We start from the raw sequence: 15,715 nt of genomic DNA, 5'->3' as shown, positions 1-15,715 counted from the left end.
TCTTCTGGACTCATGGATTGAACCTGTGTCTCTTGTGTCTCCTGCATTGGCAGGGGAATAAGCTACAGAGAAGTAATATTCAGGTAGAAAGCAAGGAGAGGCATGAAGGCAATAAGAGCTATAAAATGATGTCGAGAGAGGTAGAACTTTTAGATCTCCAGATTTAGTTTTGCTACATTTTCTAGTATATGCTCAAATGGGTTGCCACATCCTAAGATGAGTTTGTGCTGCTAAGGAACCTCCACAAGGCCCTTTTGATGTCTTTGTTCCTCAGGCTGTAGATGAAGGGGTTCAGCATGGGGGTGACCACAGTGTACACCACCGAGGCTGCTGCATCCTTCCTGGGAGATTGTGAGATGGCTGAGCAGAGGTACACATCCAGGGCTGTTACATAAAATAAGCAAACAACTGCCAGATGAGAACCACAGGTGGCAAAGGCTTTGTACATCCCACCTGATGAGGGGACTCTCAGAATGGATACAAGAATTTTAAAGTAAGAGAAAATGATTCCTGAGATAGAGAGAAAACCAGTCAAGGCACCGATAGTATAGCTGACTATGTTATTGGTGAAAGTATCAGAACAAGCAAGGTTGAGCAGTTGAGAAGGGTCACAGAAGAAACTAGAAATTTCTACATCCTTGAAACAGGTAAGTTGTAACACAATCACATTGTGCACCTGGGAGTCCAAAAGGCTAACACAAAAGGACACCAAAACTAAGGAGCAACAGAGGCGCGGGTTCATGATGACCGTGTAGTGCAGTGGGTGACAGATGGCCACAAACCTGTCATAGGCCATCACAGTAAGAAGCATACAATCCATACACGCAAAAAGGATAAAAATAGACACCTGAGTGAGGCAGCCTCCGTAGGAGATGGCTCTGCTGTGAGATTGGATGTCCACAATCATCTTGGGAACTGTGGTGGAGATGAAACCGATGTCAACCAAGGACAGGTTGGAGAGGAAGAAGTACATGGGGGTGTGGAGGCGGGGGTCAGAGGTGACAGCTAATATGATGAGCAGGTTCCCCAGCACGGTGACCAGGTACATGGACAGGAACAGGACACAGAGCAAAGGCTGCAGTTCTGCATCATCTGAGAGGCCCAGGAGGAAGAATTCTGAGACACTTGTTAGATTTCCAGTTCTGTGTATCTTGGACACCTTTGGAAAAAGAAAAGAGGACTGGAAACCAAGGAAATAAGTAAATGGGCATTGAGACTATGTCCATATTTTGGATTCAAGCAATTCATTTCTAAGATTATACACCCCAGTTCCTTCAGCAATATCTCTCAGTGTGATAAATTCTGTTTAGAACTGTTCCCTCATTGGTTTCTGTGTTATTCACCAGTCTATACACTCTTACTTTATTTTTATTTATTTTTTTTTACAGGCTTAAGAAACATTTATTTTTATTTTTTTTAATTTTATTTTATTTTTAAACTTTACATAACTGTATTAGTTTTGCCAAATATCAAAATGAATCCGCCACAGGTATACATGTGTTCCCCATCCCGAACCCTCCTCCCTCCTCCCTCCCCATTCCATCCCTCTGGGTCGTCCCAGTGCACCAGGCCCAAGCATCCAGGATCGTGCATCGAACCTGGACTGGCAACTCATTTCATACATGATATTTTACATGTTTCAATGCCATTCTCCCAAATCTTCCCACCCTCTCCCTCTCTCACAGAGTCCATAAGACTGTTCTATACATCAGTGTCTCTTTTGCTGTCTCGTACACAGGGTTATTGTTACCATCTTTCTAAATTCCATATATATGCGTTAGTATACTGTATTGGTGTTTTTCTTTCTGGCTTACTTCACTCTGTATAATAGGCTCCAGTTTCATCCACCTCATTAGAACTGATTCAAATGTATTCTTTTTAATGGCTGAATAATACTCCATTGTGTATATGTACCATAGCTTTCTTATCCATTCATCTGCTGATGGATAAAACTCCACATAAAAGTGAAAGAGAACAAGAATGTTAGAGGTATTACATCCATGATCTCAGTTAAATACAGCCTACTTCTTTAGAAATAATACAAAATCAGAAATTTCCTTCTTCCTCTAAGAAAATACATAATTCAAATGTAAAGAAATTAGGACATATTTATATATATCTTATTTTATTCATGAGCTTCCCTGGTGGCTCAGATGGTAAAGTGTTTGCCTGCAATGCGGGATACCTGGGTTTGACCCCTAGATTGGGAAGATCTCCTGGAGAAGGAAATGGCAACCCACTCCAGTATTCTTGCCTGGAGAATCCCACGGATGGAGGAGCCTGACAGGCTACAGTCCATGGGGTCACAAAGAGTCAGATACAATTCTAGATAGTTCCTTCATTTAGAATATATACAAATCTCTATGTAATGCAGGACAATATCACTTAGATCCTAAATTAAAAATGAACGCTCTTAATCAGAACATGCTTTTATATTACATTCAGTGTTTTAGATCATCCTTTGTTCCTTCTGTCTTTCTTCATGAAATAATTGATTATTCAAAAATCAGGATTATCTTCTTTTAAAATTTATATATATTTATTTACTTATACATGCCAGGTCTTCGTTGTGGGCATGCAGGATCTTTCATCTCCCTTGCAGATAAGGAATCTTTAGTTGGGGCATGTGGGATCTTTCCTGGAGCAAAGATCAAACCAGTGTGCCCTGCATTAAGATTGGAGAGTCTTAGCCACTGGAACACTAGGGAAGTCCCGCAGTTGTTTTTAAAAAGTCATTCAGTATAGACTTTATATCTTTGACTTTGCTAAGTCACTTCTGTTGTGCCCAACTCTGTGACCCTATGGACTGTAGCCCGCCAGGCTTCTCTGTCCATAGTATTCTCCAGGCAAGAATACTGGAGTGGGTTGCCATGTGGCCCTCCAGGTGATCTTCCTGACCCAGGGGTCAAACCCATGTCTCTTATGTTTCCTGCATTGGCAGCCGGGTTCTTTTACCACTAGTGCCACCTGGAAAGCCCCATTTTTGACTTTGGTGGACTTCAAATTTTGATCAGTATAGTTTAACTAAGCACTCATGATCATACAGCATTGGTGACTACAAATATGGTGTTAGTATACAGAGCACTTTCAATTTTTAAATGATAACAAAATTTAAGAATCTTAAAAATTTTACATTATATTATTTGTTTATTTGTTTCACTACTGTCTCAGTTAAATGTCTGATATGAGAAACCAATGTAATATTTTTGGACATTATTCTGTGCTGGCAGGATAGTACAACTTCATTGTATTTTTTTTTTTTCAGTTTATTGAAGTGATTGACAAAATTGCATATATTTGAGTTCTGCAACTCAACTCAAATATATGCAGGTTTTTTAAAGATATACAAAGTGATGATTTAATACACAGGGACCTTTGGAATGATTACCACAGTTATATTAAGAATGTGTACAATAGACCAGTTAGACCTAATTGATATCTATAGGACATTTCATCCCAAAACAATGAATTTCACCTTCTTCTCAAGCGCACATGGAACCTTCTCCAGGATAGATCACATCCTGGGCCATAAAGCTAGCCTTGGTAAATTCAGAAAAATAGAAATCATTCCAAGTATCTTTTCTGACCACAATGCAGTAAGATTAGATCTCAATTACAGGAGAAAAACTATTAAAAAATCCAACATATGGAGGCTGAACAACACGCTGCTGAATAACCAACAAATCACAGAAGAAATCAAAAAAGAAATCAAAATTTGCATAGAAACGAATGAAAATGAAAACACAACAACCCAAAACCTGTGGGACACGGTAAAAGCAGTCCTAAGGGGAAAGTTCATAGCAATACAGGCACACCTCAAGAAACAAGAAGTCAAATAAATAACCTAACTCTACACCTAAAGCAACTAGAAAAGGAAGAAATGAAGAACCCCAGGGTTAGTAGAAGGAAAGAAATCTTAAAAATTAGAGCAGAAATAAATGCAAAAGAAACAAAAGAGACCATAGCAAAAATCAACAAAACCAAAAGCTGGTTCTTTGAAAGGATAAATAAAATTGACAAACCATTAGCCAGACTCATCAAGAAACAAAGGGAGAAAAATCAAATCAATAAAATTAGAAATGAAAATGGAGAGATCACAACAGACAACACAGAAATACAAAGGATCATAAGAGACTACTATCAACAATTATATGCCAATAAAATGGACAACGAGGAAGAAATGGACAAATTCTTAGAAAAGTACAACTTTCCAAAACTCGATCAGGAAGAAATAGAAAATCTTAACAGACCCATCACAAGCACGGAAATTGAAACTGTAATAAAAAATCTTCCAGCAAACAAAAGCCCAGGTCCAGACGGCTTCACAGCTGAATTCTACCAAAAATTTAGAGAAGAGCTAACACCTATCCTGCTCAAACTCTTCCAGAAAATTGCAGAGGAGGGTAAACTTCCAAACTCATTCTATGAGGCCACCATCACCCTAATACCAAAACCTGACAAAGATCCCACAAAAAAAGAAAACTACAGGCCAATATCACTGATGAACATAGACGCAAAAATCCTTAACAAAATTCTAGCAATCAGAATCCAACAACACATTAAAAAGATCATACACCATGACCAAGTGGGCTTTATCCCAGGGATGCAAGGATTCTTCAATATCCGCAAATCAATCAATGTAATACACCACATTAACAAATTGAAAAATAAAAACCATAGGATTATCTCAATAGATGCAGAGAAAGCCTTTGACAAAATTCAACATCCATTTATGATAAAAACTCTCCAGAAAGCAGGAATAGAAGGAACATACCTCAACACAATCAAAGCTATATATGACAAACCCACAGCAAACATTATCCTCAATGGTGAAAAATTGAAAGCATTTCCTCTAAAGTCAGGAACAAGACAAGGGTGCCCACTTTCACCATTACTATTCAACATAGTTTTGGAAGTTTTGGCCACAGCAATCAGAACAGAAAAAGAAATAAAAGGAATCCAAATTGGAAAAGAAGAACTAAAGCTCTCACTGTTTGCAGATGACATGATCCTCTACATAGAAAACCCTAAAGACTCCACCAGAAAATTACTAGAACTAATCAATGACTATAGTAAAGTTGCAGGATATAAAATCAACACACAGAAATCCCTTGCATTCCTATACACTAATAATGAGAAAACAGAAAGAGAAATTAAGGAAACAATTCCATTCACCATTGCAACGGAAAGAATAAAATACTTAGGAATATATCTACCTAAAGAATCTAAAGACCTATATATAGAAAACTATAAAACACTGGTGAAAGAAATCAAAGAGGACACTAACAGATGGAGAAATATACCATGTTCATGGATTGGAAGAATCAATGTAGTGAAAATGAATATACTACCCAAAGCAATCTATAGATTCAATGCAATCCCTATCAAGCTACCAACAGCATTCTTCACAGAGCTAGAACAAATAATTTCACAATTTGTATGGAAAAACAAAAAACCTCGAATAGCCAAAGCAATCTTGAGAAAGAAGAATGGAACTGGAGGAATCAACCTACCTGACTTCAGGCTCTACTACAAAGCCACAGTTATCAAGACAGTATGGTACTGGCACAAAGACAGAAATATAGATCAATGGAACAAAATAGAAAGCCCAGAGATAAATCCACGCACATATGGACACCTTATCTTTGACAAAGGAGGCAAGAATATACAATGGATTAAAGACAATCTCTTTAACAAGTGGTGCTGGGAACTCTGGTCAACCACTTGTAAAAGAATGAAACTAGAACACTTTCTAACACCATACACAAAAATAAACTCAAAATGGATTAAAGATCTAAACGTAAGACCAGAAACTATAAAACTCCTAGAGGAGAACATAGGCAAAACACTCTCTGACATACATCACAGCAGGATTCTCTATGACCCACCTCCCAGAATATTGGAAATAAAAGCAAAAATAAACAAATGGGACCTAATTAACCTTAAAAGCTTCTGCACATCAAAGGAAACTATTAGCAAGGTGAAAAGACAGCCTTCAGAATGGGAGAAGATAATAGCAAATGAAGCAACTGACAAACAACTAATCTCGAGGATATACAAGCAACTCCTACAGCTCAACTCCAGAAAAATAAATGACCCAATCAAAAAATGGGCCAAAGAACTAAATAGACATTTCTCCAAAGAAGACATACAGATGGCTAACAAACACATGAAAAGATGCTCAACATCACTCATTATCAGAGAAATGCAAATCAAAACCACTATGAGGTACCGTTTCACACCAGTCAGAATGGCTGCGATCCAAAAGTCTACAAGTAATAAATGCTGGAGAGGGTGTGGAGAAAAGGGAACCCTCTTACACTGTTGGTGGGAATGCAAACTAGTACAGCCACTATGGAGAACAGTGTGGAGATTCCTTAAAAAACTGGAAATAGACATGCCTTATGATCCAGCAATCCCACTGCTGGGCATACACACTGAGAAAACCAGAAGGGAAAGAGACATGAGTACCCCAATGTTCATCGCAGCACTGTTTATAATAGCCAGGACATGGAAGCAACCTAGATGTCCATCAGCAGATGAATGGATAAGAAAGCTGTGGTACATATACACAATGGAGTATTATTCAGCCATTAAAAAGAATACATTTGAATCAGTTCTAATGAGGTGGATGAAACTGGAGCCTATTATACAGAGTGAAGTAAGCCAGAAAGAAAAACACCAATACAGTATACTAACTCATATATATGGAATTTAGAAAGATGGTAACAATAACCCTGTGTACGAGACAGCAGAAGAGACACTGATGTATAGAACAGTCTTATGGACTCTGTGAGAGAGGGAGAGGGTGGGAAGATTTGGGAGAATGGCATTGAAACATGTAAAATATCATGTATGAAATGAGTTGCCAGTCCAGGTTCGATGCACGATACTGGATGCTTGGGGCAGGTGCACTGGGACGACCCAGAGGGATGGAATGGGGAGGGAGGAGGGAGGAGGGGGGCGGGTTCAGCATGGGGAACACGTGTATACCTGTGGCGGATTCATTTTGATATTTGGCAAATCTAATACAGTTATATTAAGTTTAAAAATAAAAAAAAAAATCAAAACAAACAAACAAACAAACAAACAAAAAAAGAATGTGTGTAGCACACAGGATTCAAAATTAAGTTTCTCTTCTCTGAGTCCCATGCCCTAAATGTCAAAATTTCAAGCAGAGGCACAGCTTTAAACAGAGGTATCTCAGTCTAAACACAGAGGCATATCAGATTTTTTTTCAAGGTTTTCATTTTCCTGAATAGGTAAAACCCCAAGACTCTGATTTTGTGTCGCCTTTCATGATTGAGGCAACTGATTATAAGTACAGAGGAGAAAGTGGACAGGCGAAGTGAAATTCAGAAACAGAGTCAACAGAGAGATCTACCATGGAGCATCAAGTGCCAATTATTTCTGTGATGTTTGCCTGTGATCACAGACGTTCTTCTTATAGTTGTTGCAGCAAGTGCTACCTACTGCCCTCCACTGTGTCCTCCAGAAAACTACAAAGGGGAAGGGCACATTGATCAGGGAGTCTCTGCCAGGACTGATGGAAAGTGACATGACTGGGTGAAAACAGGAAGACTGCCCAGGTGCCCTGTATCTGTAGTCAGTCTGACCAGACTGACTGATTTCAAACTTGGTTTTAACATTTTCTAACTCATGATCTTGCACATGTTACATAGAATGATGTGCTTCTTTCCTCCAGTTAAAATAATGTGTGCACCTGCATTTTGGAATAGATTATTCAAATGAAATGAAACAGGAGAGAAAACACATACTTCAGAATCTGACACTTAGGAAGCCTTCCATAACAGTATATGATATTATGATTCATGTCATTTTGCTAATGCTTGTCTTCATCCTCAATACCTGTCTAATAATGAACTGAAGTGCTTAGGGGGAAGTTTACAGAGACCCACTTGCTGCTGCTCTGGTACGAGGGATGCCAGCCAGCCAGAGCTAGAACCAGTGAGGGTGGAAGCAGAACTCTAAATGAGGGTTCTCAAACCCCAACCAGAACTGTGAACATAAACTTCAAAGGACTCTATTCCAAACCCGAATAGATTGGTGCCCTGATGCTGGGAAAGACTGAGGGCAGGAAGAGAAGGGGGCAACAGATGATGAGATGGTTGGATGGCATCACTGACTTAATGAACATGAGTTTGAGCAGACTCCAGGAGATAGTGAACGACAGGGAAGCCTGGTGTGCTGCAGTCTGTGGGGTCGTAAAGAGTCAGACATGACTGCGCAACTGAACAACAACAGCATCTTTCTCTAACAACTATTATGTTTATTCTTCTTGAAGAAGAAATACATTTTCAGCACTCCCTTCATCCATCACTCTCTCCCTCAGTACTTACTGGGTTGGGCTGCATCTCTGCTGGAACATGACTAAGGAGCAAAGACTCACTGCCCCTTTCCTGCCTGGTGTGTGATGAAGTCTCAGGGTATCTCCTCAGGACAGGCAGGAAGACAGACTCAGGCTGGACCTTCTGATGCAAGTTCCTACAAAACATGGACACAGACATGGAGCCACAATAGTTAGGACATGGAAGCAACCTAGATGTCCATAGGCAGATGAATGGATAAGGACGCTGTGGTATATATACACAATGGAATATTACTCAGCTATAAAAAGGAACGCATTTGAGTCAGTTATAATGAGGTGGATGAAACTGGAGCCTATCATTCAGATTGAGGTAAGTCAGAAAGGGAAACATCAATACAGTGTATTAACGCATATATATGGAATTTGGAAAAATGGTAACGATCCTACATGCAAGGCAGCAAAAGAGACATAGATGTAAATAATAAACTTTCAGACTATGTGGGGGAATGCGAGGGTAAAATGATTTGAGAGAATAGCATTAAAACATGTATATTACCATATGTAAAATAGATGACCAGGGCAAGTTCAATGCATGAAGCAGGACACTCAAAGCCAGTGCTCTGGGAAAATCCAGAGAGATAGGGTGGGGAGAGAAATGGGAAGGGGGGTCAGGAAGGGAGACACATGTGCACCTGTGGCTGATTCATGTTGATGTATGGCAAAAACTACCACAGTATTGTAAAGTAAATAGCCTCTGATTTAAATAAATAAATATTAAAACAAGAACTGGCAAAATAATGAGCTGGAGGCACTGACCAATTATTTACAATAGTATGACCTTAGAGCTTAATGCCCAAAGCTCATCATTAGCCAGTTGGTCCATGTTGTCCCAATCTCTGGAGACTTGTTAATATTAACAGAATAGGAAAAGGAGAAAAGTGAATGTCCTGGGAATGGTCTGCATCCCTCTTCTCCTTAGGATGAAGTACACCCGTGCTCTTGATTCTTATTTACAAATTATAGATGTTAACATAAAATTCAGTCTTTTTCTCATTTAACAATCAATGTGTGATTTTGATATCTGTAACTTCATTTTATTTGTCATGAATTCTATGCTATATTAAGTCTTTTATATCAGGAATGTGATAATCTTTCCATTTTCTCAGTTAATATTTTTTCTGAGTATAACGTCTTGTTTTTGTTGCTGTTGGCTTTGCTTTGGAAGACATTTTTATATCACGGAGGCTTAACAGCATTGCTTTTCTTTTGTAATTTGAATGAGTCTTCACTTTTAAGTTTTTCTCTAATGTAATTACATTGCCATATTGGGAAACTCTTGATTTTTGCTTATTATTTGGTAACTGACCTTTTTTCTTGAAATATTTCAGAGCACCTCTCAGAAGGTGGCAGTCAGGGTATTGGTTGGGGCTGCAGGCCTCTGAAATCTTTATGAGCAGAGGATCACTTTCAAGCTCGCCCACAGGGCTTTTGGTAGCATTCACAGCATATTATTCAGAGAGTTCTCAAGGTTCCTTGGTATGTGGGCCTCTGAAGGAACAGTGCACAACATGGAAGTTGGATTCTATCAACCTAAAGAGAGAGGCAGCAAGAAGAAATTCAGATTTTTTTTACTCCAATTCCTGAGGAGACTTCCAAATATTTCTTCCACATTCTCTCTCTTTTAATCACATCACTATGTACACCTCATAGTCAATGAGAGGGAAATTTGCAAGGGCATGAAAACCAGGATTTGGGACCATTGGAAATATTTGAGAGACTGCTTATCAGCCAAGCCTCATCCTTTATAAGGATATTGTGTTCTAAGACTCAGGTCCTGTTCATCTGTTTCCAACATAGTCCTAAATTAATCTCACCACCATGATCTAATAAAATATCCCAGATATAGTCTCACAAATGGGTAGACCTTCCTCTCCATTGGGTACATCTGCAGACCCATCTATACTACTGTGGTCATACAGTCTCAAGTAGACCCCTGGTTTCTGATACACTAGGAGAACCCCTCCATCAACATCAGGACAACCTGCAGCCATTCCATGGACAAATTGAGCAAATGTTTCCTGTATTTCTGATTTCTACTAACTAGAGCAGAATCCATTCACTCCAAAATCTATTTTCTTTAGGTTTCTTCGTGGTCTTATCTCTTAAAGAGTTTTATTTATTTATTTTATTTTTAAACTTTACATAATTGTATTAGTTTTGCCAAATATCAAAATGAATCCGCCACAGGTATACATGTGTTCCCCATCCTGAACCCTCCTCCCTCCTCCCTCCCCATTCCATCCCTCTGGGTCGTCCCAGTGCACCAGCCCCAAGCATCCAGTATCGTGCATCGAACCTGGACTGGCAACTCGTTTCATACATGATATTTTACATGTTTCAAAAAATGTGGTTTCGGTTCACTTGTTTGTGTGTGTGTGTGTAGTGGATAAAGTGGGATGATTGTGAATAGTGATGTGATGAAACCTTCTCAATCGCATCATGCAGCCTTCCCAATAGAGAGCTCTCTCCTGATGAATGCAGAAATTGGTTTGTCATTAAGTGATATGAAGAACACTTGAATGTAAATCAAGTCAAATTGGATATGGAGGAAAGAATGCTATTCACCAGTGTGTGGATAAATGCCAGAGGGTATTTCTAGGGCAGAGCACATGGTAGACATGCACAGGTGGATATGAGAGTGAGAGACTGGGTACTGGAGTATTTAAATTAATTAATTCAGAGCAAAAATATATCACTAGGCTGAGATGATTTCATAAAGAATTTGTGGAATAAGATTCTAGAATGAATGACAAAGATGGATTTATAGGACATGAGACATGAAAACCCAAGAACGGTATGTTTCTACCAAAAAATGTAATGTATATTTTGTTGTTTCCCCAGGTCCCAGTGTCCCCTCCCATGACGAGTGCTGTGCTGTTCTTAGTCACTTGGTCATGTCCAACTCTTTGCAACCCCATGAACTGTAGCCCACCAGGCTCCTCTATCCATGGGAATTCGCCAGGCAAGAATACTGGAGTGGGTTGAAATGCCCTCCTCCAGGGGATCTTCCTGACCTAGGAATCAAACCAGAGTCTCCTGCATTGCAGGTGGGTTCTTTACCAGCTGAGCTACCAGGGAAGCCCCCCCATGATGAATATCCATAACCAAATAGCAAGTCAGTAGAGTTGATTAGCGGAGAAGGCAATGGCAACCCACTCCAGTACTCTTGCCTGGAAAATCCCATGGACAGAGGAGCCTGGTGGGCTGCAGTCCATGGGGTCACTAAGAGTCAGACACAACTGAGCGACTTCACTTTCACTTTTCACTTTCATGCGTTGGAGAAGGAAATGGCAACCCACTCCAGTGTTCTTGCCTGGAGAATGGGTGGGCTGCCGTCTATGGGGTCGCACAGAGTCGGACACGACTGAAGTGACTTAGCAGCAGCAGCAGTAGCAGCGTTGATTAGAGAGAGAGGAAAAGCAGGTATTGGAGCCCTTTAATATAGTGGGTAGTAGCAAAAATAACATTAAACTGAAGTCATATCATAGTAAAGGGAATCAAATCTTAGGGTTACTGGTAAAGATGAGTAATGAGAACATGGTGCTTGAAAAACATAGATACTGATGTTCATATAATTAATAGTCAAATGAATGATTTTCTTTTTACTTTTCCAAATTTCTCCACACATGATGAATATGTATAGCTGAGAAATTCTCTACTCCCTTTTTTGTTCCTTTATTATTTGTAGAACTTTCAACCCTCAATCTTAATCTAAGAGTCTTAATCTTGCAGTGATCATTAGAGAAAAATAGATCCCATTGAAGGTCCTGATAATAAAACCAAGCAAATCATACTTTTTTCCTCTTTCAGGAGTTCTTAGATATATCTATATGAAGCAAGGGCTCCAGGAAAGAAGGCAAATAGTGGATATACAAATGTTAAATCATCTTCACTTTTTCTGATAATATAGAGAATAATTTACTTAATGTTATAACGGTTGTATAAAGACCTACAAGACCTTTTAGAACTAACACCCAAAAAAGATGTCCTTTTCATTATAGGGGACTGGAATGCAAAAGTAGGAAATCAAGAAACAGCTGGAGTAACAGGCAAATCTGGCCTTGGAATATGGAATGAAGCAGGGCAAAGAATGATAGAGTTTTGCCAAGAAAATGCACTGGTCATAACAAACACCCTCTTCCAACAACGCAAGAGAAGACTCTATACATGGACATCACCAGATGGTCAACACCGAAATCAGATTGATTATATTCTTTGCAGCCAAAGATGGAGAAGCTCTATACAGTCAGCAAAAACAAGACCAGGAGCTGACTGTGGCTCAGACCATGAACTCCTTATTCCCAAATTCAGACTTAAATTAAAGAAAGTAGGGAAAACCACTAGACCATTCAGGTATGGCCTAAATCAAATCCCTGATGATTATACAGTGGAAGTGAGAAATAGATTTAAGGGCCTCGATCTGATAGATAGAGTGCCTGAAAACTATGGAATGAGGTTCGTGACATTGTACAGGAGACAGGGATCAAGACCATTCCCATAGAAAAGAAATGCAAAAAAGCAAAATGGCTGTCTGCACAGGCCTTACAAATAGCTGTGAAAAGAAGAGAAGCAAAAAGCAAAGGAGAAAAGGAAAGATATAAGCATCTGAATGCAGAGTTCCAAAGAATAGCAAGAAGAGATAAGAAAGCCTTCTTCAGCGATCAATACAAAGAAATAGAGGAAAACAACAGAATGGGAAAGACTAGGGATCTCTTCAAGAAAATCAGAGATACCAAAGGAACATTTCATGCAAAGATGAGCTCGATAAAGGACAGAAATGGTATGGACCTAACAGAAGCAGAAGATATTAAGAAGAGATGGCAAGAATACACAGAAGAACTGTACAAAAAAGATCTTCATGACCCAGATAATCACGGTGGTGTGATCACTGACCTAGAGCCAGACATCCTGGAATGTGAAGTCAGGTGGGCCTTAGAAAGCATCACTACGAACAAAGCTAGTGGAGGTGATGGAATTCCAGTTGAGCTATTCCAAATCCTGAAAGATGATGCTGTGAAAGTGCTGCACTCAATATGCCAGCAAATTTGGAAAACTCAGCAGTGGCCACAGGACTGGAAAAGGTCAGTTTTCATTCTAATCCCAAAGAAAGGCAATGCCAAAGAATGCTCAAACTACTGCACAATTGCACTCATCCCACACGCTAGTAAAGTAATGCTCAAAATTCTCCAAGCCAGGCTTCAGCAATATGTGAACCGTGAACTTCCTGATGTGCAAGCTGGTTTTAGAAAAGGCAGAGGAACCAGAGATCAAATTGCCAACATCCGCTGGATCATGGAAAAAGCAAGAGAGGTCCAGAAAAACATCTATTTCTGCTTTACTGACTATGCCAAAGCCGTTGACTGTGTGGATCACAATAAACTGTGGAAAATTCTGAAAGAGATGGGAATACCAGACCACCTGATCTGCCTCTTGAGACATTTGTATGCAGGTCAGGAAGCAACAGTTCGAACTGGACATGGAACAACAGACTGGTTCCAAATAGGAAAAGGAGTTCGTCAAGGCTGTATATTGTCACCCTGTTTATTTAACTTATATGCAGAGTACATCATGAGAAACGCTGGACTGGAAGAAGCACAAGCTGGAATCAAGATTGCCAGGAGAAATATCAATAACCTCAGATATGCAGATGACACCACCCTTATGGCAGAAAGTGAAGAGGAACTACAAAGCCTCTTGATGAAAGTGAAAGTGGAGAGTGAAAAAGTTTGCTTAAAGCTCAACATTCAGAAAACGAAGATCATGGCATCCGGTCCCACCACTTCATGGGAAATAGATGGGGAAACAGTGGAAACAGTGTCAGACTTTATTTTTCTGGGCTCCAAAATCACTACAGATGGTAACTGCAGCCATGAAATTAAAAGACACTTACTCCTTGGAAGGAAAGTTACGACCAACCTAGATAGCGTATTCAAAAGTAGCGACGTTACTTTGCCAACAAAGGTTCGTCTAGTCAAGGCTGTGGTTTTTCCAGTGGTCATGTATGGATGTGAGAGTTGGACTGTGAAGAAGGCTGAGCGCCGAAGAATTGATGCTTTTGAACTGTGGTGTTGGAGAAGACTCTTGAGAGTCTCTTGGACTGCAAGGAGATCCAACCAGTCCATTCTAAAGGAGATCAGCCCTGGGATTTCTTTGAAAGGAATAATGCTAAAGCTGAAACTCCAGTACTTTGTCCACCTCATGTGAAGAGTTGACTCATTGGAAAAGACTCTGATGGTGGGAGGGATTGGGGGCAGGAGGAGAAGGGGATGACAGAGGATGAGATGGCTGGATAGCATCACTGACTTGATGGACGTGAGTCTGAGTGAACTCCGGGGGTTGGTGATGGACAGGGAGGCCTGGCATGCTGGGATTCATGGGGTCACAAAGAGTTGGACACGACTGAGTGACTGATCTGATCTGATCTGATACAAAGCAGAGCTGTGTTTAACTCAGCCCACCCTTACTGTGTTGCATTTGGGTATACAGATAAATGACATTTGGTCCCTGATCTCGACCTATTCAAGGTCTCATGGTGTAAACATAAAATGTGAGTCAAGCATACAGGATAAAGCTCTCAGTTCAGTTCAGTTGCTCAGTCGTGTCTGACTCTTTGCAACCCCATGAACCACAGCATTCCAGGCCTCCCTGTCCAACAGTAACTCAAGGAGTTCACCCAAACCCATGTCCATTGAGTTGGTGATGCCATCCAACCATCTCACCCTCTGTTGTCCCCTTCTCCTCCTGCCCTCAATCTTTCCCAGTATCAGGGTCTTTTCAAATGACTCAACTCTTCACATGAGCTGGCCAAAGTATTGGAGTTCCAGCTTCAATATCAGTCCTTCCAATGAACACCCAGGACTGATCTGCTTTAGGATGAACTGGTTGGATCTCCTTGCAGTCCAAGGGACTCTCAAGAGTCTTCTCCAACACCACAGTTCAAAAGCATCAATTCTTCAGTGCTCAGCTTTTTTCACAGTCCAACTCTCACATCCATACATGACCACTGGAAAAATCATAGCCTTGACTAGATGGACGTTTTTTGGAGAAGCAATGTCTCTGCTTTTGAATATGCTGTCTAGGTTGGTCATAACTTTCCTTCCAATGAGTAAGCGTCTTTTAATTTCATTGCTGCAATCACCATCTGCAGTGATTTTGGAGCCCCCCAAAATAAAGTCAGCCACTGTTTCCACTGTTTCCCCGTCTATTTCCCATGAAATTGTGGGACCGGATGCCACGATCTTCGTTTTCTGAATGTTGAGCTTTAAGCAAACTTTTTCTCTCTCCTCTTTCACTTTCATCAAGAGGCTTTTTAGTTCCTCTTCACTT

At 40.1% G+C, this 15,715-nt stretch overlaps 2 protein-coding genes across 2 annotated transcripts in view; both read right to left on the bottom strand.

The window, feature by feature from the left end:
* Positions 1–211: 211 nt before the first annotated feature.
* LOC129623491 (putative gustatory receptor clone PTE01) lies at positions 212–8,459 on the bottom strand. The gene is made up of 2 exons (XM_055541058.1): positions 8,361–8,459; positions 212–1,159 (listed from the first exon to the last, which is right to left on the bottom strand). The coding sequence occupies exons 1-2, from the start codon at positions 8,373–8,375 to the stop codon at positions 212–214; spliced, it is 963 nt and encodes a 320-aa protein (XP_055397033.1). The 5' UTR covers positions 8,376–8,459.
* Positions 8,460–9,835: 1,376 nt separating this feature from the next.
* LOC129625458 (olfactory receptor 18-like) overlaps positions 9,836–15,715 on the bottom strand; it is a 32,522-nt gene continuing 26,642 nt past the window's right edge. Inside the window, exon 2 of the mRNA XM_055543871.1 lies at positions 9,836–9,919. The gene's annotated coding sequence lies outside the window, so the exon portion shown is untranslated. The remainder of the gene's footprint in view (positions 9,920–15,715) is intronic.

Source organism: Bubalus kerabau, chromosome 1 (assembly GCF_029407905.1).
Source record: "Bubalus kerabau isolate K-KA32 ecotype Philippines breed swamp buffalo chromosome 1, PCC_UOA_SB_1v2, whole genome shotgun sequence".
NCBI lineage: Eukaryota > Metazoa > Chordata > Mammalia > Artiodactyla > Bovidae > Bubalus > Bubalus kerabau.
The sequence above is the reverse complement of the archived record's forward strand: the minus strand, read 5'-3'. Positions and strand labels throughout refer to the sequence as shown.